The 27,761-nt window shown below is 42.3% G+C and overlaps 1 protein-coding gene across 1 annotated transcript; it reads right to left on the bottom strand.

The window, feature by feature from the left end:
* Positions 1 to 249: 249 nt before the first annotated feature.
* RALB (RAS like proto-oncogene B) lies at positions 250 to 26,639 on the bottom strand. Its single transcript, XM_058028018.1, has 5 exons — positions 26,520 to 26,639; positions 10,974 to 11,130; positions 9,671 to 9,879; positions 6,814 to 6,991; positions 250 to 4,697 (listed from the first exon to the last, which is right to left on the bottom strand). The coding sequence occupies exons 2-5, from the start codon at positions 11,085 to 11,087 to the stop codon at positions 4,578 to 4,580; spliced, it is 621 nt and encodes a 206-aa protein (XP_057884001.1). The 5' UTR covers positions 11,088 to 11,130; positions 26,520 to 26,639; the 3' UTR covers positions 250 to 4,577.
* Positions 26,640 to 27,761: the final 1,122 nt, after the last annotated feature.

The following is a 27,761-nucleotide window of genomic DNA, read 5'->3' as shown; positions in this document are numbered from 1 at the left end:
AAATCAACTGTGAATGAACCAAACTACTATGTCAATTCAGTCCTGAAAAACATGCATACCATTTCCAGAAAGCCAATGATGAGTGTCTCAGTCACCTCTTCCTTCCCTCCCATAGCCTGCAATATAATCTTGTTACATATTTGATAGAAAGGTTAGTTACCAACACTGAAAACCAGTGGCTGGCTCATCCAAGAATTTGGGGATTAGGTATGTTTTTAGAATGCTGTAAAAATCAATAACAAACAAATATGAAGCTCATTTTTTCTTTTTATTATCAATAGTAATACAAATCAGTTGTATTAGCATGATAATGAAAAGTGACCAGTTTTACAGACATTAAAAATGTTTGTGCAAGTTAGAGACAAAGCTCTGAAGCTATGTAAGGAAAAAAATAAGAATTTACATTGTATAGTATAGCATACATAGTTTAGAGGCAGTTTCATTAAGTCTTGCAATCACAATCACTTCCTCTACACTAAACTTCTCACTTGGTGTTAAGAGATAACACCTTCCCCTCCCAAGAGGAACACCTGCCATTTCCATGAAGTGTGGAGATTACAGTGAAAATCATAGCTTTTTTATTTGTTCCTCTTCTCTCCTTCTCCCAACTATAAAGTCAACAGGAGGTGAACACTGCAACATATGCTTATAGCAATTAAGGAAAGCTTCTGTCTACATAAGCTCTGAGCTGAACTGATAACAGTATCCTCTTTTTGAGCAAGAATTGATAGACCTGTCAGGCCTAAGAAGTGGGTTAATGCTTTGAAAAGCTTTAAAAAAAGCTCTGGGTGAGCATTTAGTTAGATGCATATCCCCCCTACACACCTCTTACTGCATTCCAGATTGTAGTTTTGTACCTTGGACCTGAAGTATTCTGGAGCATTATACTTAAACCAGATAGGACTCAACTGGAACTTCAGATGGTTATCAACATCTTACTGAAGTTTAATGCCCAGTAAATATATGCATACATCTTTCTCCTCATCAAGCCAAGTGTTCCCCTAGAAATTGCAGTAGAGGTGTATCAGTCTGTATAAGAACACACAGGGCACAAGTCATTGAAAACACACTTCATGCTGCATCTGTACTCCCACCTGGAGAGATGCTCCTCTACAAGAGTCAAGTCTGCCTTTGCAGTCCTGGAGTCCTGTATATTTTTCATAGAATGACTTAGCCCTTGTTATAACAGGGGCCTGTTTGCTCTGCTCAAAGCAGAAGGAAAACTGGAGCACTTGAAGCTAAGCCACATAAGGAAGATTGCACGTAGCAGCAAACAGTTCCCTGACTTCGTGTTAAGCCATTGCACAAGAATAATACTTGAATGCTTAAGTGCAAGTGCATAGTCAAGTCTCGCATGACCTCCAGCTGCAAATATCCAGTTACCTGCCTACAGCCATGCTCCAGAATGATTTAAGAGCACATTTTACCAACAAAGAGAAGCCGTGGTTTTTAATTACCCAACGTGCAAAGGCTGATAGAATACATCAGCCTCAATCCAGCCTTCAGTCTCCTCAGCTACACAGCAGGGCCAGCAGGCAGCCACGAATCCCCTGCTGCCCAAGTCATCCCTTATTTGATGTACCTGGCCCCCAGTTACTCAAAGCTCCATTCACACACTCACAGGATGCTGTGCCATGTTATATTCACTCCACTCAACCCACCTGATGGTGATATCCATTGATGTCCAGTGAAGCACACCTGGAAGCCATTCAAGAACCCCCAAATCATACTGCCCCTATTCAGAAAGGGCATATTCAGGCACTTCCACCGTGAGGTGGAGACAGCAGGATTTCAGTCCAGGGGACCAGCTTTACTGCCTTCCTGTACAAGTCAGAAAGCTTGCTGCCCACTGTTCCAAGGTAGCTGCTTTGTTTATTGTGTTTTCAGCTGTAACTGGCAAGTTAAACTGCGTTTGTTGCAAGTACAGAAGAGGAAAACTGAAAAGCTGCTTTTTTAGTCTCCAAGCCTAGTCTTTCTGGAGCAGGTGACAAGAGCAGAACACTGAAGAGATGCAGCATGAAGCCATGAAACAGCAAGCACCCTCTTCCAAGGAAGTCCACCTCTGTGGCATAGCTTTATCAGTTGGAGAAAAAAAATAACCTGAGTGAAAACAGCACATGGACTGTAAGAACACCAGTGAGAGACTTGCAGTTCTGAGAAGAAATTCATCTGTCCTATCAATACTGTCAGGTACTTTAAGACTATAGAGATCAAAGGTCAAGGCATTCAAGTCTCTTGAGCCAACATAGCTGAGCTGCTCATTGTAAGCTTTGCTGAATTCATTATTCATACAGTAAGGTCAGTTTATTCAATTTTGTTATACACATTTTACAACCTGCCTCGGAGGGGCTTGACCTAGATAAGCTTGTAATGTGAACTCAACTGTTGTTCATCCTTTAGGTTAATTAAGGACTTAAAGGTTAAGTCTCAACCAAACCTAAAACCAAACCTAACTGAGTTGCTTTCCTCCAGAAGAGGACATTCATTTGCTGCAAGGACAATAAACAGTCAGAAATGGACTTTTATCCATGGAAGTTCAATAGGAAACTTTGTTAGATGTGTTACAGCTCCCAGTGTCCTATTCAGTGCTTAGGCTTTAGACACAGGTGACACAGCTCAAGTGACAAGTTCTGTAAGCCAGCAGGCTTCCAGCTTCTGCTTCAAAACACTACTGGGCATTACAAAACCAACTTCACAATTAATTATACTGTTCACAGAGAAGCATTTCCAGAGCTGGTTAACCTTTCTGTCTGCCCATACAAGATAAGAGTAACAAAGAAGGAATTTAATTTGACAAGAATGAATATTACAGCACCTTTTATTTAGTACAGTTTCCCCAGTCCAATGAGTTGCCTGACAAGATGAACTAGTGATGGAAGACAATGAGTTTGTGATAAGTCTCTGTGAAACCTCAGGTCAACAGAGGTTCTGATATAGATCACATCTTACTTTTTTTCAATGTTCAGAGACAGAATGCACAAAAGCAATCTAGTACACGCGAAAAAATATTTTTCAACCTCAAATTACAACACTAAGTACTGAACAGTATTCCCTACTCCATCTCAGGAAGAAACACCATTAGTTAATTTAGTGCTGCAATGAGCTTCATTGAACAACCTTTCACCAAGCAACTGTTTTAAGCATCCAGTTACCAGCAAGATACTGGTTACTCTTCAAGTTTCTCTATTCCATGGAGGCAGAAGGTAGCCACAATTCATTGAGAAACTCCACAACCAGAAGAGACTCCTTTTCCACAGTGACGGAAGAGATTTTTGGCAACTGCACTTCATTTAAACTGCATCAGAAAGTTCATTTCATTCAGCTGTCAACAGAACCTGCTAAGTACTGACTTTTCCACTTCTAGACTGTTTTTGTTCAACAGACATGACCACTACTGCATAACTGACAGCAAAACTCATCATGTGCTAGGTTGCTGTGCATCAGAAACAGTACATATAAAATTAACAGTGAATAACAGATGTGGCAACTTCTTAACTTCATTTGCTTTTTGACACCATACAGCTCACTAGCCAGCTAATCATTGAGAGGTAACATATATGCCTCACCTATTCCAGGCCATGATTGTGTGATGGGACCCACTCTTATTCAGCATTTTCATCTACAGCAAGACAGGAGACAGATGCAGATGTTTTCACTTTCCAACGTTATCATCACAAGTGTTCCAATATAAACATAACTGATTATTAAATCAACACCTATTTCCACTATTCCAGTACAAGGTAAGGGTAGGATGACAGATGTGGAGTGTAATTGAGTCAAGACAATACATGGAAGAAACCCAGGACAGCATTTCAGGGAGATGGTGATAATACTATTCCTTTTGAAGAACGGCTTACAGTCATTTTCTCACCCCATACCACTAATTTAAGGATGAGAAAATAGACCCCAGCAGGGAATGCATCTAGCCTGTTTTAAATATCAATTTTTGCATTTCCTAAATAAGTCTGAATTGAGTCCATAGGCTTGATTCATGAATGCTGTATTGACTAAACAGAACACAGAATAAAGTTTGTTTTGAGTTGACTCTCAACTGTCAGTTGCTATTTCTTACATGGAGCGTTGGGAGGAAGTCAGCAGATGTCAGAGTAAGAAATATCAGTGACAACTAAGAGAAGATGGAGACTCAAACCCTTTACTAGGTGTCATCTAGCCTTTCTGCAGTTTGCACCATCAAGGAGGGCAGCAACAGCGGGAAAAAGTGTTTGAACCTGAACAGCTGTGCTGGTTAAGGCCAATAGAGGTTCAAGAGAAACACACAGAAACATTAGAAGGAAGTTAATACAAAAGTACATTGTGTAACCAAGCAGAAGGATTGTAGTTCTGAAACTATTTCTAGTTTTGAAAGTTGGAAGATGGAGCCCATTTCAGTTTAAGGAGGCAAAGGTTTTGTTGGATACTGGAAATGGTTGCAAAGTTGTTTTCACATTTTGAAGGTGTGATATGCAAAGCAAAAGATAAGGGAGTCAATACAGACTTCCTTTCATGAATCCAGCCCTATATCCTTAGTGGTATTTTATCCGTGCCACCTGTAGATAGATATTTACAGTTCCAAAGCATCACAGTAAGCAACATCTTTCTTTAAAGCTTTTCTTGTTCTTGCCACTTTTCTTGCCATTCTTGTCTTTGTTTTCTGACATTTTCTTTGCTCTTATTTCTCTCATTAAATCAAAGAATACCTAGGAGGGAAAAACAAAGAAAGATTAAACAGCATCAGCCACCAGAAAGCAGATAAAAACTACTGTATTCAGCAGCAAATAAAGATGTAGAACCACACTGTACTCAACACAGCAGAAGTAAGTCTAGACAAAGATTCCTGTGACAAACTCAATATCAGAATTATGTAGTGTGTCAAGCAGTGACAAAAAACTGCACAATCTTACCTGGCTAGCAAAACATTCAACAGTCGTGTTTTAAGGGATTTTTATTAAATATGATTCTTGCACAAAAGCAGCATTCAGAGCTCATGAGAACATTTGTCTGTGCCTAGCAAACATTTCCATTGCTGTTAACTATGGAAAGCAGTGAGTCCAGTCTTTTCCACGCAGTTACTATTCTGCTTGGTCTATAATTACAAAGGTGCAGCATTCAAGTGACAGGCACAAAAAATTCTCAAAACTATGGTCTAGGAAAAATTCAGAGAAAGTCATGCTTCCTTTCATGTCTCTCTAATTTTTTTGTCCAAAACTTAGGCAATTTCACCCCTATATTCCTGATGTCTGGGTACATAACACTTAAGACGCAAGAGCTGTTTTGCTGTACAGTCCATGAGTATTTATTTTTAGGATTATTTTAAAATAGTATTTTTAAAAATTATTTTTATGATTACAGAATAAGATCACTGTGTAGAACTAAAGTACATTTTTTTCCAAACAGGGAACTCTCAAGCCTTTGGTACTTGCAAACAAGACCATGCTACTGATCAAAAGTAGATTAGTTTGCAATTCAAAACCCTCTGAAGTTGTTTTTTTTTATTCTGCCACAGTACTAACATACAATCACAACAAAGAGAAATACCTTGTTGTACAATGCACCTAACAGTGCTTATACAGAGGACAACCAGTATGCCACATGAGCTAGTGAGTGAAGACCTGTAACAGCAAATCTAGATCATCATGCTAGTACACTCCAGACACACAGCTCCACTGCTGTTAATCCCAGCTGACCAGAAAACTAGTCTAAATATAAAATAAGCTAGCCATTCATTAGTAATATGAGATGCTTACAGGAAAAAGCAAGTCTAAATATTCATGTTTCACTACATCACCCAGTTTATGCAAGTGACTGTGACTTCACCAAACTGAAATTACGCCACGTTCTTTAAATCAAGAGGTCTCCATTCAGGAGTTTCATATACTGCAGTTTTAATGAGAGGAGGAGCTCCTGCCAGTAACTTGTGCACCAACAACATTTCCACTAGTGAACTAATACAGAAGAACAGGAGAAGATATTCTCCTGTTCTGTTTTGTCTAGAAGAATATAGCTAGCTGCAAGTGTTCTTTAACTAAAGAGAAAACTGCTTAAAATTTGTAATTTTTAAACAGTTGCATATTAGTAAGACACATTTGGAGCCCTTAGGGTGCAAACAGTGATGTTCTGTGAATTGGTGAAGTAAAAAGGCACCCTTTTCTTCAAGAACTCCTCACTGCAAACAAAATAAAAGGGATGACTGAAATTGATTTGTCCTCTATACAACACAAACACTCCATAGTCATAATTCATTTCTCTTCTAGAATATCCCACCACCACTGTTTATGCAAGAAAACATCAGCAGAATAACATGAGAATAACTGTCCTATACCACCAAGGACAAGTCAAAACAGGACAGGGACACAACAACAAGTTCTTCTCACAATTCAAACTAGTCTTGGCAGAAAACAAGAATAAAATTTTTAAGATTAACCACATTACATGTGGCTTTATAGGGAAGGGGGAATAATTTCGACTTGTCCGTAGCTTGTTATTTATTGGTGTTATAAGAAGGACACACCCTACAAACAAAATAACATACTTAGAGAATCCTTAGAACCATTTACCCAAAGGACTATTGAAAAACTATTGGTTCAGGTACAAACAGTTAAGACAAGACAATAGCATTAACTTGTTCCAGATCTCAGGTTCCCTTAAGCTAGGTATGTGCCTAGGTGCACACATTCCAGTAAGTTCATTGGTTTTTGGTATTTTTTTAATAAACCAGGCTTTCAGAAACCAAACTGTGGACTTGCTTTTGTCCAGCAAGAGTCAGCTACTAAACAAGTAGTGATGATCTAATTGAGCAGATGCCACTTCTCTTACCTTATCTACATTGGCCCGAGTTTTGGCAGAGGTTTCTACGTACTGCACCCCCCACTCTTCTGCCTTACTCCGAGCCTCTTCTACAGGCACTTGTCTGCGCTCCTCCAGGTCAGATTTGTTCCCCACTACCAGCAAAGGGATTTTATCCTCTTCAGCCTTCACACGCAGGATCTGTTCCCTAAGGCACGAGGTATTCAAAATAAAAATATCTGTGTTAGTAGTAGCAACAAAACTCTCACACTTTTATGTGGAGTGGATCAAGTGGTCTGCACATTATTAGTGCTTGCAACTGGGTATTTCCCAACAGTTGGACACACACTTTAAAATGATTCCAAGATCAGCATAGTAATGCTATGGGCTTTACACTACTGAAAGCCTAACACTTCCACGAAGGCAGTTTTATTATTTAGTTAGTGAGTAATCAGGCTCTAGGAAAGAAGAAGACTATGGCAGCAGGAGTTCACATTTGAATGAGGAAAAGAGTACAAGTGCCATGTTTACCAAGTTCCACCTTGGCATTCAGTCACCATCTTTAATTCAGTCTGCATCATATCTCTATCTAGGTCTGGGCAACATCAAGTCTTTGCCAAGGCAGTAGGTTGCAAACAGCCCAGTAGCTGGCAGAGATCATTCCTAATGGCTACCTAAACTTTGCCCAAAGGAGAGAGTTACTACACAATTCTGAACTAAAATGCTAGCAACCTTCCTCCTTCACAGACTCCAGGAAGATATTCACCTGCCAGCATTAACCTGTCCAGGAAAGGAGATGGAGTGATGTTACATACCAGTCTCAGTGTTCTTCACTGGGGTAAAACACAAGCTGAAACCAGACTGACACAAGCTGCTGTCCATCTAGGATGCTGGAAGAACTCTACCACTCTAAACTATTTTTAAATAGTTATGAAGAAGAGCTAAACAAGGCATGAGCACAGTGCTACACCCTCTCATCTCACCGAGTCACCACACTACTTCAGATGCCTGTGTTTTCCACCTACAAAATAACAATGTATGGAGAGTACATGAGACTCTAAAATAGCATTAACACTGAAGCAGACAATCTGCTGTTGCATTTAACTGCATCTTCACACATTTTCAGATTAAAGAGGCACTGAAAGCAAACACTGAATGCATAGCATCAGCAGGAGCTAGGGTTTAAAGACAAGCCTATCGTTTGTTCAGTATTCAACTCTTTCACAGCGTTAGGATTCTGGAGCCTTTTGATCTGCAGTAAATAATACCACTCTGCAGTTTGGCGTGGGATGCAGGTGATTCATACTACCCATTCCCCACTCCTTCCTGGACCAAGGAGCTGGTTCTTGCATGTGAGCCTAAATATTCCATTTAATGAATTTCACTATTTGTTTTACTTCTGAACCATTGAAAAGTAGGAGATTCTGCATCACAAAGCTCTTAGGCCCTTCTTGCCCATATTCAGGGCTAGCATTGCTTTTTCACTGTTTTGCTGTGCTGGAATCTTGAACCAACACACTGTTAACCTAGTTAAAGAAGTCTGACAAAAAAACCAAACTGCCAAGATAAATACTCCTACTCTCATTCAAAGCCTTAAACTTTGGGTTTAACATTATATTTCACTTAGGCACATAAGCCAAACCCAATTGCTTCCACTTGTCTCATTTTCTTTGTGTTCTTTGAGTGCCACCTGATCTTTTCCTCTATCTTACATTAGGAAGAGTCCTAGTACTCAGTTTTGCAGTCCTGTAACAGTTGAACTGCTGGCTCCTGTCAGAGCTCCAGTTAGAGCAAACTGAGCTCTGCTTGTGTGTCCCATGACTGTCAGCCTTCTAAAGCAGAACAAAGTCACAGAACTATTATGTGAGGAAGGACCAGTATTTTTGTATCTCATGAAAGATTTTGTGGTCACCCAGTACTGTTGAAAGAGTATGAGATGTTAAGTTCTGGGGTGCAAGGGGAGTTTGCCTTAGCTTTAAGAAAAAGCTAGAAATAAGTGTCCTCAGCTACAGCACCTCCATTACCAGTTAGTATCTGTTAACCTTGTTAGGGAACATAAGGCAGACTGACAAAGAGCTTTTATTCTGACAAGCATAAAGAACTCCTAAACTTTCCCTAGGCTTTGGGAAGTTTTCCTTCCAGTTGTATAGCTATTCCAGGCAATCTTTGGTTTACCTTCTACTGAGGCAACAGGTATCAAAAAGAGTTAGAACATTTGCCCTGAAGAATGTGGCTACATGGATTCTAAAACCAGAGAAGTGATTTAAATCCTTTTCTATTACCCCCCACACTACACAAGCAGTTTCTGTGGTCAATCTGGTGCCAATTTTTACATCAGAACTGCTAATCCCAAGAAGAAAAATGGAAGTGCTTACTACTACCCTGTGTCTTTCTAGGAATACGTCTGCCTACAATAGCAATGCTTGGCTGCCAACCCTTGCTTGGCACCAATCCATACCTGAGAGTGGAGGCTAATCCTTCCCTTCCTTAGAGCACCTGCTTCTAGCAGTAAGCAATACTGTGTCTGAAACCTGGCCAAAAGACAGACTTAATTCCAGAAGTACTGCTCTAAGATAATTAAACTTCACATCCATGAAGACTGAAAATTGGCTGGAATATGCCTGTTTTAGGAGTCCAAGAATCTGTTACTTGCCTGAAGTTGCTGCTGGCATAGCGTACTTGTAAGTTGCAGGCACAAAGATGACTAAAGCCAGAGGCTGAATACTGTGGTTTAGGTTACCAGTTACTGAGGGCAAAATGGTCAGGTGTCACTTTTATTGATCAAATGGTAACAGACAAAGAATAAAGAGCTTTAGCTTTTAGGCAGGGTTGTCAGAGCAACACAGGAACTGGGTAACTTCCCCTGCCTAGGAGAGAAGCTACTCACCGAAACTCTGCTGTTGCTGTGAAGGATTCGTGCTCTGTTATTGAGAAGACAAGAAGAAAGCCTTCCCCACTGCGGAAATAGTTATCTCTGATAGCTGCATAATCCTCCTGTCCTGCTGTGTCCAGAATGTCTATCTGAACTTCTTCACCATCCAGAACTACTTTCTTTCTGTAGCTGTCAGCCTTGGTAGGTTCATAGTCTTCTACAAACTGACAAGAAAGGGATCAGTGTTTAGAATTACTGTCATACAGTCTCAGCATTTGTCTATCTTCCTTCTTTCACTTCCGTGACATTTAAATTCCCCAAAGCCTTCTCATAATTCAGTCAGCCACTAAGTTCCACCACTTTTTTTTTAAGTATTACTATTAAAAGCAAATTATTTAAGCCCTTAATACATCAAAGAGCCAATTTGCCTAGTCAAGTTTTGCTACACAGAACACTGTCAGCAATTTCAGTACAATTTAAGAACAGAGTTGCAGTATAAGTTAAGCAACGTGCTGGCATTATCTAGATCTCCCACTTTAAGAAAATGCATTTGAATGTACTTCAGGAACAGGTATTTTAACAGGTGTAGATGAGAGCATTCAGCTGCTGAACATGAAAGCCTGTTCCATAATTACACAGGCACATACTTTAGTCCATTCAGAATTGATCAGATCCACAAAGCCACTGCCAGTTCAACTTAGTTCAACTGCACACATCCAGCAGAGAAGCAGAGGTAAAGAGCCTCTCAGCCTCAGAACACAACAATTCAGCCCAAGTAAGCTGGCTGGCTTTCATTAATGACTACATCATGTTCAGGTATTTACACTACTATAGCATGTGTGGACAACCTATAGAAAACACTAACTTTTGACCTACAGGATCATGTATTCCTTCACATACTAATGTGGGCTGCCTAATCTAGCTTCCTGTAAACCAGTATGGAAGAATTCATGCTATGAACATGCCTACTTCATCACCTGGCTCAGAATGAGCTAGAATGTTTACTTTGACTTCAGCCTTAACTGACCTAAATTACAAAATTAAAGTTCAACTCCAAGTAGTAATAGCTTCTGTACACAAGCACCCATACATTATGCAGAACTTCTGAAGACAGTTCTTTCACAAATAAGCATTAATTTTGTCACCTTTAGCCAGAGATGTTCACAGAGGACACATCTCCCAGCTTTCTACATCCTGCTCCTGCCAGTTGGGTCATCAGGTCTTTTGCTCATCCCATTTAGTTCCCCTGTCCCACAGAAAAAAGCTTAGCAAGCCCAATGAATCTGTGCTTTAGAGAAGCTGAACCAAAGTTACTTACCTCATCATACATAAACTGAAGTGTGAGGGCAGATTTACCCACACCTCCACTGCCAACCATAATTACTTTATGGAGGGCCAAGGAACTCTGGTTCTTGCTCTTGCTGGCAGCCATTGTCCCGCTTGCCACAGACGAAGTGCCAGGCAGCCAATCAGATCTGCAGAGAGAAGCAGCACAGTCACCCTTCCATGGCATTGGTGACATCAGGGTAGCATGCAGGTCAAGTGTCTCACAAGTGCTGAAAGACCAGATTAAAACCCTGCCCTGCAAGCCTAAGGAATGGGCCACTCCAAGGCACTGGCATGCAAACCATGCCTAAAGTATGAGTAGGACAAGGTATTAAAACAAATGCCTTCTGTTTGTGACAACACTATGATGAATACAAGTGTCAAAGGTTTTTAACAAGCTACTCTTAACTTGTAAACCCAGCCTACAAGACTAGTGTCTAGAGCAGATTCTAAAGAAAAACCCAGTCTTTCTCAAAAGATATGAAATTAAGTGGTTTTTATTGTTCTTGTTATAAGGCATTACACCTTTCTAAAATATTTCTTTAATGTTGATACAGCTACCTTAGATCTACTCATAGACAGAAATCTGGCTTTTGATCTTCTCCCTACGTAGGCTAAGAAAACAGCAGAGATACACAGTAAATGGGCAGGAACAAGTTGCAAGTGCTTCTAGCAGAAAGTCTCGTGACATGGCATTACCATTTATTTCACACTCTTCCTGCCTTTTGATGCTGCAAATCTAATTTGCTTAGAAGAAAAAATCCTGCTTTACTGCAAAAAAATCTCAGTTCTTATTCTCCTCCTGATGTTGCTAAGCCATAAAGGAGTAAGCTTCAATAAACAAGCCCTAGCCAACAAGCCTCTGTTTGTGTGTTATGTGAGCCTAGTAATTAAATAACTGGAGGCTCCTTAAAAATAATACTGCCTCTTTTTTTGGTTGGTTGGGTTTTTTAAGAGTAGTTGGACACAGTAGTTGTACCAGAAGCACAAGCAGCAGCTGCCACGCTGATTAGCACAGAGCAGCATCTCTAAGGACAGCACACTGAACACAAAAGCAGAAATAAGTGAAACAAAGATATGTCACCAGTCAGGATTTCCACACAGAATATTAATCTCAAATATTAATATTTCAGACACATGATGTGTATATGGTAGATGGCAGGATAGACATTCTTGTGTCCTTGGAGCACCACAAAGAACCCCAGCTGTTCATATCCCAGCAGAGAGCTGTAAGGAGACCAGCAGACCATGCAGAAAACACTGCTACAGGAAGTGGCTGTACCAGCCCTGAATCTTTATTCCAGAAGCAATGGACCTTCCAGGAGTCTCAAATTTACCTGGACACAATTACTCTAGAAAAACACTGCCACATCAGCAAGTGCTACTGCATGGAAACACAAGGCCAACAGTAGAAGTTACTCAGCAGTATTTGGAAAAAGCTTCAGGACAACAAGCTGGCCTACAGAAAATTAACAAGAGACTAAGGGATCATCAGCCTACAAACATGCCATAGGATTACTTAGCTTGGAAAGGGAACCTTTGGATACTGTCCAGTCCAAACCTCTCCCTGAAAGCAGTTTGCTCCAAGCAATGCAGTTTATGTGCCCTGTGTTCTGAGACTAACAATTCCATGACCAGTCTGCACAACTGCCCTTAGAGTACACTGACAGTAACTATTTTTTTCCCCTTGTCATGACTTGATGTTCTGAAAAGCAACAAATCAAACTAAGTTCTCATTGACTCATGCATACAAGAACAAACATGCCAACAATCAAGAAGTGCCCTCAGGACAGCATTTTCAAACATCTGAGCAGCAGTACTTTTCCATGCAGAGTTTTTTACTCACACCTGTTTGCTACATACATTTAGTACAGCAATGCAAATTAATCATCTTTAAGTGCTCATTCTGGGAAAAACACTGGTAAGTGAAGACAGATATTTTCCTCTGGTAATCTTCTCTATTATGTTACACATCAGCTCCCTCATCCAGGACACTCCTTAGTACAGAAATGGGGCGTGGCAATTCCTATTTCTGCACAGGTTCTCCCTGTACAGCACAAGCAGGTATTTGTTGGGGACACTGAATTCAGCCATTGCCACAGAGACTGATTTTTAACTCTTAGTCACCAGACAGGCAGGAGAGGAAGAGAACATTTCCCTGCCAAGGGAATGTGTAAAAACACAACAGGCAGCACCCAAACTCCAGAAGTAGTTGCTTTGCCTATTGTCCACATGGTCTACAGATGGTAAATCAGAATTCAGCTTGCTTGGACATAAACACCCAAGAAACAAGAGCTACACATTGGCCACACAATGAGATAGTTCAGGGACTTTTAAGTGTTCTAGAAACAACACAGCCTGCTCTTAACTTGTAGAGAATGCTGTTTTGTCCTAGCTCAAGAGTAGTCTGGCTTTCACAGTAGTAGATAAGCTGCTTTCTGGAGTGTGACCCTTAGCTAATTTTCATATAGTTGTGACTGGTTTTAACCTGTGAGTATTCTTCTATCAGACACCCTAACGTTGTGGTAACTGTGGAATTATCTAATATAAAGTTTTCAAATTAGACATTTTTCTGGTATCACAAACAGGAATATGTAATAGGCAGCAGCACTAAGTCCACTGTGCTATGCAACAGCAGTAAAGGCATAATTTACTAATAGCCAAGAGAAGACTTTTCTTTCTGTCAGTACAAATACCACATTTTTACATGGTCATGGTAAATGAATAGTTGTATTTTAGGAAAAATACCAACAAGCTTGTGTTCATCATAAAGGCAAGTGGAGAGAATATTTCAATCCTTCCTTCTCTACTCCACCCCAACAATGGCTTGTAGAAACTGCAAGGTCAGCCTTATACTTGGATTATGAATCAGGTAATAGTGTAATATTAAACAAAATCCACCCAATAGCATAAAAATTTAGTTTGACTGCATCTAAAGCTCTTCATGGCCAAGGCACTTGATCCTCCCTGCAGAGCTGTTCCAAGTACCACTCAAATATTTCAGAGGATCAGGACTACAGGGACCCTGTGAGTGCAGCAGAATGCCCACAACACAGACCCTGTGCAGGGTGCCCTCAGTGAGTCCCAGAAGCTGCACACAAAGCAGCTCCTCTCTGGTGGCATCAGAGGGAGCCATGCTCCAGAACAGGCAGTGAGGAGACAAGAACAGAGGACAAGGCAAGGCTCAAGCAGTGTGACACAGGATTAACACAGTCAGTATCAGTGCAGAAGTAGCAGTGCTCACACAACAGGCTGACAGCACATCACTGCTTCAGCAAGGGGCATGGTGAGACTATAATGGGAATATTCTAATGAAACAACAAGAGAAGGCATTGTAGCCAACTGTTTATTTTTATCTCCACTTCTGCAGCCCAAGAAACAGTTTACACAACATGGTTCAAAGCTCACATCTAACAGTTCCTTGAGGTTAAAAAAAGTAAAAAAACCCCAAAATCTATTAACACAAGTGGAAGCTCTCTCCTCTGTTATCTCAGAGCATGCAAGGATGAATTTTCTTCCTATTCTGTACATTAGGTATCCCTGAGGCAGTCAAGACACTGACATTAACTCATCTGTTCACAGAAAAACAAATCTTGGGAAATCCAACCACTTCTCAAAAAAAGGAGCAGTGTCTAGAAGAACCTGTGACAACTGCAGTTGCTTTAAAACATTACTCAAATCCCTTCAGTTTAAGGAGCACAGATTTAAGGCAAAGGGTCTTACAGCATACGCTGAAGAGCACACTGAGAAGGTGTCCAGACAAGACACCTAATGCTGTGCTAAGATGCCTCCTCTCCCCTACTGCTCTTTACTTGTTGTTTGGGCAGTTTACTTTCCAGCAAGATTCACCCTCCTCTGAGAGGACAAGAAGCAATCCATTGGGCAGTCAGTCAATCTATTAAATTTCCATCTGTCACTTTACCCTCGGGTTTAATGACACCATGTTGAACTTCATATGCTAAGTGTCATAAGCTGTTAAAAAACCCAAAAAACAAAACAAAAAACAACCAACCAGAATACCTACCACACCCCAAAACTTCTGAAAGTTTATTTGGGGGAGTGAGGTAGGGAAGGTGGTTCCTTCTGGTTACCATTCACCCTGCTTTGAAATAAACTGCTAGACAGATGCCATGTCTAGCAAGGCATAAACTTTACAAACAAAGAATAAACTTTTTCTAGCAGTCTTTCTTCTTCAAGAAAATAGAAGTAATTACCTGTTTCATTTATTTTCAAAGATAAGGACTAACCCACTGACTTGATGACGCTGCATTTATTCTGTAATAGGTAACACACAGCCCTGTGCACAACAGGAGCTTTGTGAGGCTGGTGGAAGATGCTCTCCAGATCAAGGAAGGAAGGTTACACCAGCCACAGGCTGCCCACATGAAGCACAGAATCTACAATTCAAACCACAGGAGTTACTAATCAGCTGTTTTGATTTAGACTTCTGAAGATCTCTACTTGGCCACAGGGCTAATCAAACCATGCCACCTTCAATGGAAGATATCTAACCCTACACTCACCAGCTACTTCAGCCTTCCCTTATCTGTTTAATTACAATTCCTGCAGGTTAACTAAAGCCTCCTGAACAATGTTTTGTCATTCTTGAAACTGAGCACTTCAAGGCAATTGTTTATCAACACCTGAGTAAACTGCTTTTCCTCCACCCTCTCAACCTAAACAGTAAAACTGCTCAGAACACAGTTTACAAACAGGACTGCTTTACCTAATACCAAGATTCAAAGACTATGACTGAATAACTACATGTATTTCAAATCAGACCACACTTTCACATCCCTGTTTATTTCACATGCATTAAGATGACCACAGCTGCAGAACACTTAAAGAAAAACACTCTTGTCACTTCACAAGAAACTTTGCTACAGTTCATCCAAGTACATGAAAAAAAAAAAAAAAAAAAAAAAAGAACCTTCACTAAGTCTACCTGGTTTCCAATAAATATTCTGCTGCTGTAATAAAAGAATCTGAGACCCTCCAAAGGCTTTAATTGGAATTGCTGCTAGCTCTTCCATTCAGTTTGAGATTTAAAACTGAAATAAAGCTCTAAGCTCAAAATTGCTGAGATCAGCCCTTGTTCTCTTGCTGAGCAGCTGATATCTTTGGACATTTCTTTTCATTGCTATCCTGCCACTGAAAGCAGCCATTCTTTGGATTTTTAAACAGGATTCTAGAAACCCTTAGCCCAATAGCTTGACAGAAGAGCTTTGTTAAACCCTTCAGATACCTACTTTTAAAGGAAAATCTGGGTATTCAACCTATTATAAAGACTTAAATATGATGTCATCAAAAGGCAGCACAGAAAGAGCAAGGTTTTGCAATGGTATTTTAGGGATCCTCATTTATCAGAATATGAATTAGAGGCTTTGAAGTGTTTGCTTCTGTGATATGCCCGTAAGAATGCAGTCACAGAAATTCCCTGGATCACAAAACTAATTAACAATCTCACTGAGCTATGAACTGTAAGAGCTCCTCAGCCGTTCTGAGGTTACCCAGAAAATATTGAAGTACTGAAATTCCATTAGATTTCAATGGACTGTAAATGCTCCAACCGGTAATTCAACCAAAAAAACCCATTTGAGATTCAGTGACATATTTAATGCCACCGAAAATTTTAGGATATGCAGGTTGAAAAATTAGAAATGCTACTCTGTTCTCTTTTGCTGTGCTAATATCTTACCTTTTGGCATATATTCAGTTAATGGTTTCCAAGCTAAGCTGAGATCATGATGTGTTTGGTAGAAATTTCTGCTTGGGATATCCTCATATCCTTCCCCATGTAATGCTGGATGTTTCTACCTTCTCAGTTGTGTTTATAGATTTTTCTGAGCCATGTTTAACTGAATCAAAGAATTCATTCAGCTTGAGATGACTCCCAGAGCACACTGGGGTAGTTTTGCAGTCCCCATTTGTATCACCCAATGATACAATCACCATCCCCTGTCCCTCAGTCCCCTCTTTCTTGCCCTGGGCTGCTCCAGCCCATCTCCTCCTGCAGCAGAGCCATTCAGCACAGCCCACTGGGCCTGCCACTCACATCTGCAAGGCCACAATGGTTTAGCAGCCAAGCAGTTGCTTACACTGCTGCAGAAACAGGGCAGTGCCCTGGCCCTGATCACAATTCACTCCTCAGACCAGGGGCAGCCACCACCCTGCTGCAGGGGCCAGGCTGAGCACTGGAGTGAAACCCAAACCTCAGATTTGCTTTTGGCAATCAGGCATTTTCTCTCCCCAAGATCTACTAGTAGACTTGCAGTTGCCACAATAAGGAAAGGAAACTCAAAACAGATTTTGAAAACTTAATACTTTATAATATCAGGATGAAAAGTAAGAATTTAAAGCAAGGAGCTACTTTGCTCTGTACACGTGAAGGGATCTAACCTCTTTATATAGGCTAGATTCCTGTTCAAAGTGGCAACAGCTATATCCCTAAATCTTACAGAAAAAAACTCAGAATAAATACATTTACTTGATACATTGAAAGCTACATTACACCAGTTTCAGACAATTATTATTAGTTACTAATCCTGCCTAAATCCCCCAGAACTGTGTGTACACTTACAGATGCTGGCTATCACAAATATGCTCTGGCAGGAGCTACATATACACTGCTAACAGACAAATGCAGCAAGACCAGGACAAGCAAGTTCACTTTCTCACAGCAGTTAAAGGTTAAACCAGACACTGAAGCCGGGTCATTATTGTTCTCCATCTCCTACAAGGCTGGGGAAATGACAGGCACAGATTGAAGAACCATTTCAATTCAGAATTGTTTTTCATCAAAAGAATCAGACTGGAGTATTAGCTTCAATAATAAGAAAGGCTGCAGACTGTGAGATGAACTTGTACTGCAGGAGAGTCCCTAAGACTTGCTCATCTGGAAAACACCACAGGGAGAATAAAACCAGTATTTTTAATACAGCTGTGATCAGGAGCCCTCTCTGCATGCATGAAGAGGACACAGATATCACACTAAAATATTCCAAGAGTATCAATAGCATCAGGCATCCAGCCACTGGATACCAGCCAATTAGGATTAAGAATCCTTACTAGTGACCCTGGTCTCCATACTTTTCACTGTTCCACACATTTGCATGCAAAGCCATCTCCAGCTCTTCACTTAGACTAAAAAAGTTTAATAAGATCAAGTGATTTTGAGAAGAGTGGACTTAGTATACAAAATATTTTTTGGCACCTACAGTTAATATGTACAACAGGAAGAACAAGAGATACCCAGGTGCACTGCTTCTTTAACTGATCATTATCCTTGCAACCTACAAAGTCTATCAGGCTGCTCTTTCCAGCAGGTTATGGCTAGACTTGGATAATTCCATCTTCCAAGGCTCTGTTTAGATCTGGACCACCATAACAGTGATCCATTTTAAGTACACAATATCTGTATATACTCACATTCCCCAGAATCCCCTCCATCCCTGCCAAGCACAGCTTAACTCTTACAAGTTTTCAGAGATGCATCCATGCAGCTTGGAAAGCAAATCTAACAGCATTTAACTTACATTTACTTACCAGATTAAATTCTTAAATATATGCCCTCTCATATCATTCAGTACAGGACCATTCTAGATTACTCATTACAAATAGAAAGATATTACCTTACACATTAGCAGTAATCTCACGCCAATAACCTTGCTAAGAATAATCTTGATGTCTAAGAAAAACTGGAACTAAATCCTGTCCAAGTCTGTAGCAAGGTTGCAACCTTCAAAGATTTAGTCACGGGAAAGAATCAGTCTGATCCATTGCTCAGAAAAGCAGCACTTTAAAGCAACCCTTTAAAACTCAGATCTTAAGCTGAAGCAAACATATGTCCCTGTTCCTAAGGAACTTAAATATCTGAATTTGTTTGTTCAGGGTTTTTTTGGGGGGATTTTTTTGTTGTTGTTGTTTGCTTGGTTTTGATTGACGGTTTATTTTTAGAATTCCATCAGAGTGAAAGAAAAACAGCCAAGTAACTTGTTTGTGAGCAGTAGCTCAGAGAAGAAAAAGAACTTCCCTCCAAGGGTGCTTTTAAGGCACTGGAGCACACACTCCCCCACCCTCCTGAAAAAATCACATACATATATATATAAGTAAATAAGGTTGCAGTGTCATGCTATACAGCTAATGCTCTTAACAGCATCAAGAGATTGTCATTGCATGCAGGCAGCACAGTTATAACACCTGCCTCACTGTTGCACAGATAGCATGCAAGCATCATAGTTACACAGAGCTTTATGGGGAAGTAAGTAAGAAACCACTCTCCACATTATTTTCCATATTATTCAGTACAGAGCAGCTAGTAGGGCATATGTAGCACCAGACAGAATATACTCTTTATTTCAGCAAGACTGTTACCTGGAGAGAAAGTCATGAGACAGCAGGGCCTTTACAGCTAAAACCACTTCTTCTGTAGGGAGATATCTAGCCAGACCTCCCCAAGTTCTTTCAGCAAGCCTCCAAGTCTAATATTAAACACCCAGAAGACACATTGCAGACAGACTGCAGCAGAGAGGGATCTACCATGTTGCTCTTAGCCTGCAAGATCTTGCTAGAAAACCTGTCAGAATTATTCTACAAACACAAAGACTGAGTTAATACCATTAATCAGTATTACTATGCTAAGAGTTTGTCACTGTGGTGGTAACAGTCTAGTTGCCTAATTACTCAGGGTGAATTATGACAGCACTGTTCACACTCGTTAATTTGGCTCATACCAGAAAAGTGACACTCCAGACTTGCTCAAGAGTCTCACTCCCACTGACTCGCAAAGTGTATTTCAACTACACTTCCTTTGAAAGCTCACCCATGCAGAAACATGTCCATCTTTGATACACAGCATACACAAAGTCCACCAAAGCACTAAGAGACAGTGGTGACATGCTTCAAATAAGTAATCTCATACCAATTTTTAACTGGATCTCCAAGAGCCTAACAAATACAACAGCAAAGTCAAACACGTCAGATCACACAATCAGGGTCTTAAGTGGCACTCTAGAGCTCAAAATAACCAAAATCTTACCTCAGTATGAGGTTACAACATGTTTCAGTTGCTTCAGTGAAAAAGCTGCAGCTATATATTCCACAAGAAAGTCATCACCACCAGTGATTTCACAAACTCCAACAAATGCCCATTTTCACCCAGAAGTGTGCTGCACAGGTGCAGGAGCTCTCACTGCTGTTGCCCAGCCCTGGGGCTGTCAGACCCAGCACAGTGGTCTCACAAACATGGCACCACACGCTGCACACAGACCACAAGCTGCTACTGTTGCTCCCCCAAAGGATGTACCTCAGTAGATCATGCTTCCCGAGTGAACTGGATGTCTGGGATAAGTCACAAATCCAAACATTATTCAGGTGATACCCACGGAAGCAACTGTCTCTGCTCATTCAATTGCTTGCTCACAAACTGAACTTGCCATCTCATGCTCACATCTCCATTTGGGGAAATGCAAGCCACTGCTGAGACCACACTTGATGCAGATAGGCAGGTAATAACCCCCATCCTGAGCTCACTTAACCACAGAATCCCAGCTCCCCAGGAGCACTCAGGGATCACCTTCCTAGAGCCTGGGAAGGTACTTCCACTATTTTAAGCACTTCCCTGACTTCACTGCAGAGTTCACAGATGAGTACAGTGAGTCACTAAGCTCCCTCAATCAGGCAACATCACACAAGTGTCAAGCACTGAACTTTTCCACCTTTCAATCAATGCTTTTACATCTCACAAGACAACAACGGTGACATTTAGCACCCATAATTCAGCTGCTGTGTTATGTCACCTTTAAATAGACTTCTTCATTCCAGTTTCCCCAGTGAGGTAGAGAATAGCATACCAAGGTACCCTGTACATGCAAGAAGCTGCCTTTCTACTGGACTAGGAGCAAATGTTTTCAATAACAGACAGTTTCTCAGACTACTGCATTCATATACTTTACATCAAAGCCCAAAGCAGTATTTCTGTCTTCAAATGGGAACTGCATTAGGACACCAGTACAGGGGTCTTCTGCAATTTCAGCAGCCCTATAGTTAAGAAGACTAAAAAGCTGTGGAGAGCTTTACTTATGGGAGAAGTGCTATCCTTGCTCTCCCTCATAGAGTGCTGTGCCTACCACTATAAAAACATTTACAGCCAAATGTGTGCTCTTCAACACAATTCACAGAGTGCTGTAGAATTAGGAGTGGCACAATGTAACATGCTTGGTAACTCTGGGTTTGGGTGGCAGACTATTAACTCAGAACCACTTGACTTCAACACAGAGAATTAGGACACATTGAGCTCAGGACACTTCCCTTTATGACCTAGCAAATGACAGGTCACATGAACATACAGAACTAGTGCAGAATATAAACTGTGCATTTAGTCTTGTGTGCTCCTGGAGACATTTCCCATCTCTGCAGAGCACTTAACCAGAACAAAAAAACCCTGCTATTCTGATACACAGCCAGCTCATCCCAGAGCTCGTGCCTTTCCCGGGAAATCAGCACAGCAGGGTGCTGCCATACACTAATGCCTGCAGCACAGAGAACGAGCTGGACATGTTGGGCTCTGTGTGTAGTTGCAGGGGCTAGAACCTCACTGGGATAGCTCTCATGGCTACAGTGCTGCTGTGTGGATGGCTACAGGCTCTTGAGGACAGACCAAGGCAGGAGAGTTGTGTTTCCCATCAGAAAAGCTGGAGTGCACAAAGCTCTGCCTAGAGATGACCATGAGCAGCAGTCAGCAGGAGCACTGGACTGGGCAGTCTCCACAAGTGCCTTCAGCCTCAGCAACTTCAAGTCAAGTCTGTGCCCAGCACTGCAGTTGCTACAATCTTACCTGTGGGAAGGCCCATTTTTCAACTTGCACAAGCCAATCCATCATGACTAACGTTTCATTAGAAACTTTATCTAATACTATAAAGATGCACAGTATCACCACCAACTGGTCTGCCTAATAATATTTTTAATTAGTTTCCTTCCATTAAAACTTCAGAACAGATTCAACCAATAAAGCCTACTTTGAATTTAGTTTGCCTTATAAGACAAACTTGAAATTTCCAACACCTGCAGAATTGTTTAAAAAATTGGTTCTTAAATTGTTTTAAAACATGATAAAGTGCAAAGAAAGACTGGAATGCATGCTTGAAACTGGTGCTGTCTTTTGAAACACCATTTCTTTAAATTTCTTGGCTATTCTATTTTATGACATGATAGATAAAAGCAGAAAGCTGCCATAAAAGTCAGTCAGTGAGACTTCTTGGTGAGTACACTAATGAGAATTCCTTACCTACCCAAAATGAGATCTCACAGTAAGCCAAGAACACTAAATAGCAGAAGAATACCATCATGGAGAGGAGTTTCTTACTGCAGCAGCAGTTTAGTGGAAAGGCTGTATCACAGATTACTACATACTTTATAATTAATTCATTTTAATCAGGGCGCAGCTTCCCCAGTTAGTAAAATCACCTCTTTTCTGGAAAACTGAGGCAACTGGCATGCAACTTGATCGAAAACTACTTCACTTGTTAAATGTCTGCTTTAGACTGCTACCCAAAAGCATCCTCTGAAGCAAGGTAGCCCTAACCTTATAAAACACCTACGAAAAAAAAACAAAAAAGCCACTTTAGTGCTTTAGTGTGTGTTCTGCAGAATGAAGTCCAGAGTTCAGGTAGATTATTCCTACAAATAATATTTTAAAGTGCTTTGTCATGTTAAGTATAAACTTGTAATATAGTACTCTATAACAATCTTGTCTATAAAGTGGGATTCTTTCCTCTGTTAAACCTGTGATTCAAACCACCAGCTTGGAAAAGAAAAAAAAGTCATCAATATTAAATCCAAGCTGGAAACATTCTTTAATATATCCATCTACCATGCCCAAAATAGGGCTAAGTCTAAGTCTCCAGTACTCTTCTGAAAAATAATCTTTCTCTCCAGGTAAAAATATATATAGAAAGAGCTAGAAACCAGAGAAATCACAGCATCTGCTTAACTCAGCATGTTCTCAGCTTCCCAGATCTATGCTTTGCCTTCAGATTAGTTTTGACACATTCCAAATTTAAGAAGAACATATTAAAAACTCGAGTTTTGCTGCATTATTTGCTGGCCTAAAACATTTCACACTAATCACTTCAACTGACAGCAGCACTAATTCACAAAGTAACGGCTGACAGGATTAAGTCTTTAACAAATGCTTATAATCCCAGAACTGATTTTTTCGGTCTTGGACTTGTGATCCAGCAAAGTTTCCTAGTCAGGACTGCATTTCTATTAAGTCTCATATTGGTGTAATCAACCATTATTCCTTTGTCAAGAGCTTCAGCAAGGAGGGCTTTGGGCTCAAGGCTCCACAGAACACAGCTGAAGTTCTAAACAAGCACTTTGTTACCATAAAGAATCGAGCAGCTACTTACACATCAGCCTAAATAACGTTCTCACATTCCAAGACTCCATGACTTTCATTTTGACAGGTCTTGAAAAACACATTTGCACATCTCAAGCACAAGAGACAAAACAGATCCTCTAATATTACTATTAAAGCAGTATTTGGGAGAACATGAAGAGATGAAGCATGAGTTATGCAGACTTATCTTGCTTAAATGACAAGACAACTTGATATTTCTGGGGCAGGCATGGAGGAAGTTGGTTAGTTCTGTTTAATGAGCTAAAAGAGCTACTAACAAAAAGACTGCTCCACAGCAGCTATTAGCAAGGACTTTTAAAATACATGTTCTGAACCTCTTATCAAGGAGCAAGCATCAACTGCATCATACAACAAAAGCCACAAAATTGACTATTACCACAAGGAGAGTGAAACAACCAAGACAGTTTGTCGACCTTGCTGCTCCAAGCAAAAGCAGGCAACAAACAATGGAATCTTATCACCACTGCTTGACAGTGATGCAGAACAGTTAGCAGAGACATGGGGCTCAAAGGTGGATGAAAATAGAAAACCTAAAATCTGCAGGTTTTTATCAGTAGGAGAGTATTTCCAACTCAACACAGAATGAGTTTGAGAATATAAGTTGCTACATAACCTGGTTGATAATGAGGATCAGCTCATCTCCCAAGTGAGCCATGCAAAGTCACTGGAAGTCAGGCACCCAGGGAATCAAAAGCACCAAGCACCCACATTTCTCCCCTTCTGTGGCCTCCCCAGCCACTGCCTTTCACTCAAACCCCCGGACTGCCATCCCAAAGTGCTTGCTACAGCAAGAGGCACAAGACACCCACTGACTGATACCAGTGTGCACTTGCACTCCCATGGGTGCTCAGGGCCTGCACAGCTGTCAGGAGAAACAGGCTCCCTCAGTGCCCCTGCTAAGAGAGGCTATTAATTCACATGAATCCGTTGTGTAATAGAAAGCAATTCATTTAATCAGTCACATGGAGCTTGAATCTAGTTAGTAGGAAACGATTGAGTCACTGTGCAATTATCCACTTGCAAGGAAAGTCAGCAGGTTTACAGGACAAGAACAAATGATGAACCAGAGAACCAAACCATGATGCTAGAGCTTGTTGCACTGTTTCACGTGGCCATTTCTGCTCCATGCAAAGGACAATTTTGCTCCCTGTGAAGCTTGGACCCCAACAGTTCCTAGAGAACCAAGTAATTTTATCCAGCATTTGGTCAAACAACCATAGGTGCAAAATCAATTAAGCAGCTGAAAAAACCTTGAGTCCAAATGAGGCACTAGATCACAGAATCCAGGATTTCAGTGTACACTTCCAACTGGTCCAGGCAGTGTCCCATCGTTACTGACTTGATTTGATCAAAATGCCTCAACTGCTCTTCTACTGAGATTTCCAGTACCATTGCACTGACAATTAGAGACAAGTTTGAGAGTTTTAAAGGATGGCCAAGAAAGGATATTGTCTGGTCAAATTAAGCTTTCAGTTAAGAGCTTTTGTGAAGCATTCTTCCTAAATCTTTAGACTAGAAATTCCTCTGCAGTATATACATAACGCTAGCAAAAATAGGTCAGTTTCACTTTCTTTCAGGCATGCAAAACAGAATCAAGTTGGCTTACTCCAAAAGAAGTGAAAATAAACAATTTACTACTAAAAGTCAAACACAGGAAACTTGTTTACAGGACTAGTCTGAAGGCTATCTTATTTTTAAATGAGGTATTTAATAGAGGAAGGAAATGCAAAATATTTCACCATGGTAAGTTGGTATCATCTGATCATAAGCAAAAATCCAAGTAGCTAAAATTATCCTAGCAAGTTTGCTATGCATGAATAAGTGCAAAGATGCTATTGTCAAGGAAGATTGAGCTGTTACTATTAAATTCTCTATAATAAAATTATTTTCAGCCTTCAAGCACATCACTTCCGAGAACCACAAGTCTGGTTCCGATTTGTTAGTTCCTACTCTCACTTTAACAACTTTAATTGGGGGGTGGGAGGTGGAGGGTCAGGGCATGGAGTGTTTAAGAAAAAAAAGATAGCTTTTCTTGAAAATCATGTACCTCTGAGAATGAGGACAGGCCTCCCTGTCCCGCAGAAGAGAAACAAGGATCTTGGAACCAGAGAAGTAATGTTAGAACAGTTAAAAACAAGCAAAACCGAAAACTACTCAGACTGCAGACTTCAGCTTTGACAATGGCAAGGCTGCTCCTTGTGCAGGTGCAGTCTCCTTGTTCCCTTCCACCATGAAAACACCCAGGCAGAGTCAGGACTAAGTCTGCTGCTCTCAGAACAGAATCGACTCAACAGGGCTCCAGCAGAATGCCCGGGTTAGGCCTGCAGCAGCTGTTCAGGAAACACGACTGGGCTGCTTTGTCCCACCTGCCTCCCTGCCCTTCTGCAGGTAAGGTCACACTCGGGCACCACCCTTCCTTCCTTCCTTCCTACAACATCTACACCGGTAAGGCTGCGGGGAGGATAAAACGGGCAGAGAGAGAACATACCCAGATAAAACAACACTAGCCAGGAACTTCTGGCTCAGCTGAGACCACCAGCATCCCAAGCCCTCTGTTTATCTCCCGCAGACGAAACCTTATCGCTTATCCGACGGCAGCAAGAGCAGGCAGGGCAGCCTGCACTAACGCTCAAGGCCAGCTCCTCCTCAGCCTCTCCCTCCCCCACGTCCCACTTGTGGGCAGGAGCCACGGCGGACCCCGGCTCCAGCTCAGCCCGGCGCCGCCGGGAGCCGCAGCAGCGGCCGAATCCACCAGCGGGGCCTCTCGCCTCCCACTGCGGCTCCCGCGCAGGCCCGACGGTCACCGGCTGCCCCCGCTCTGCCCTCGCCCAGGCCCGGTGCCCTCCCAGGGCCGAGGAACCCCCGGGCAGGAACCGCGGGGCTCTCCTCGCCCGACACACCCGGGAGAGAGGGGCTGCCCCGCACCGCCGGTGGCACCTTCCTTCCTTCCTTCTCCGCAGAGCGCGGACACGGGGGAGCTCAGCCACGTCCCCAGGCTGCGGCCAGGAGCCGGCGACTCCCGCCTGCCTCCACCGAGGGCGCGGGGCCGGGACGGCTGAGGCCCCCACCGGCCCGGGGTTGGGGTGGGGGGATCCCGAGGCCGCTGCCCGCTCTCACCTGGGGGCTAAGGCCCGGCTCCGCACGGCGGCTCCAGCCCGGCTCCCGTCTCGGCTGTGCCCCCCGGCCCCGCTGCTCCCGCTGCCGCCGCGCCCCGGCTCTCATTGAGGGGGCAGCGCCGCCGCCCGCGCGCCCCCGCCGCGCACTTCCGCCCTCGCCGGCGCCGCTCCCGCCGGGCCCGGCTCCCCGCGAGCGCGCGCCCGCCCGCTGGTCACGTGGCGCTCATGAACCAATCACCTTTGGGGCGGGGCCCGTGAGAGGCGGGCCTGCCGTGTGAGGGGACGGTGCTGCCGACGCAGCGGCCGTGAGGGGCTGCCCGAACCTTGGCCGCTCAGTCTGTGCCCCCCGAGCTCTGTGCCGCGCCCCGCAGGCTCGGTGTGACCCAGAAGAGTCACAGCCATTTAGGTTGGAAAAGACCTTTGAGATCATCGAGTCCAATCAATGACTAAACACCACTACGTCAGTTAGACCATGTCACTGAGTACCACGTCCAGTCCTTCCTTAAACACCTCCAGAGATGGTGAGTTCAGCACCTCCCTGGGCAGCCCATTCCAATGTCCAGTCACCGTTTCTGTGAAGCATTTCCTCCTGATGTCCCACCCAAACGTCACCTGGCCCGCTTGAGGCTGTGTTCTCCTCATGCTGCCCTGGCTGCCTGGGAGAACAGCCCGACCCCCACATGGCTGCAGCCTCCTATCAGAGGCTGTAGAGAGCGAGAAAGTTCCCCTTGAGCCTCCTTTTCTCCAGGCTAAACCCCCCCCAGCTCCCTCAGCCGCTCCTCACAGGACCTGTGCTCCAGACCCTCCGCCAGCTTCGCTGCCCTTCTCTGGATTCGCTCCAGCACCTCAGTGCCCTCCCTGAACGGGACACAGGCTTTGAGGTGTGGCCTCACCAGAGCCGGGTGCAGGGGTAAGAGAAGAAGACTGTCTTAAATAAATCACATATTTTAGTGCAAATTCTACCAATACATGCAGAAATTAAGTCTGAAGTCAGAATGCAAAGGAGTGGAAGTGTCCCTGATTTGGCTCATACGGGAGTGCTGAATACTTTATTAAATCATTGAGCTGCAGTTCTGTCACGTGTGTGCAGCACAGAGCAGTTTTCACTGCTCAGGAAAAGAAAGTAATGGCTATTGCTGTATTTTCTGTGATTATTCCAAGTCTTTATCAGTTGTCAAATCCAAATTGTCTCTGGCCATCTCAATGTAATTAATCACACAAGTGTGTGGTTCTATCTTGCCAG

This window comes from Melospiza georgiana, chromosome 7 (genome assembly GCF_028018845.1).
Source record: "Melospiza georgiana isolate bMelGeo1 chromosome 7, bMelGeo1.pri, whole genome shotgun sequence".
Taxonomy (NCBI): Eukaryota; Metazoa; Chordata; class Aves; order Passeriformes; family Passerellidae; genus Melospiza; species Melospiza georgiana.
The sequence above is the reverse complement of the archived record's forward strand: the minus strand, read 5'-3'. Positions and strand labels throughout refer to the sequence as shown.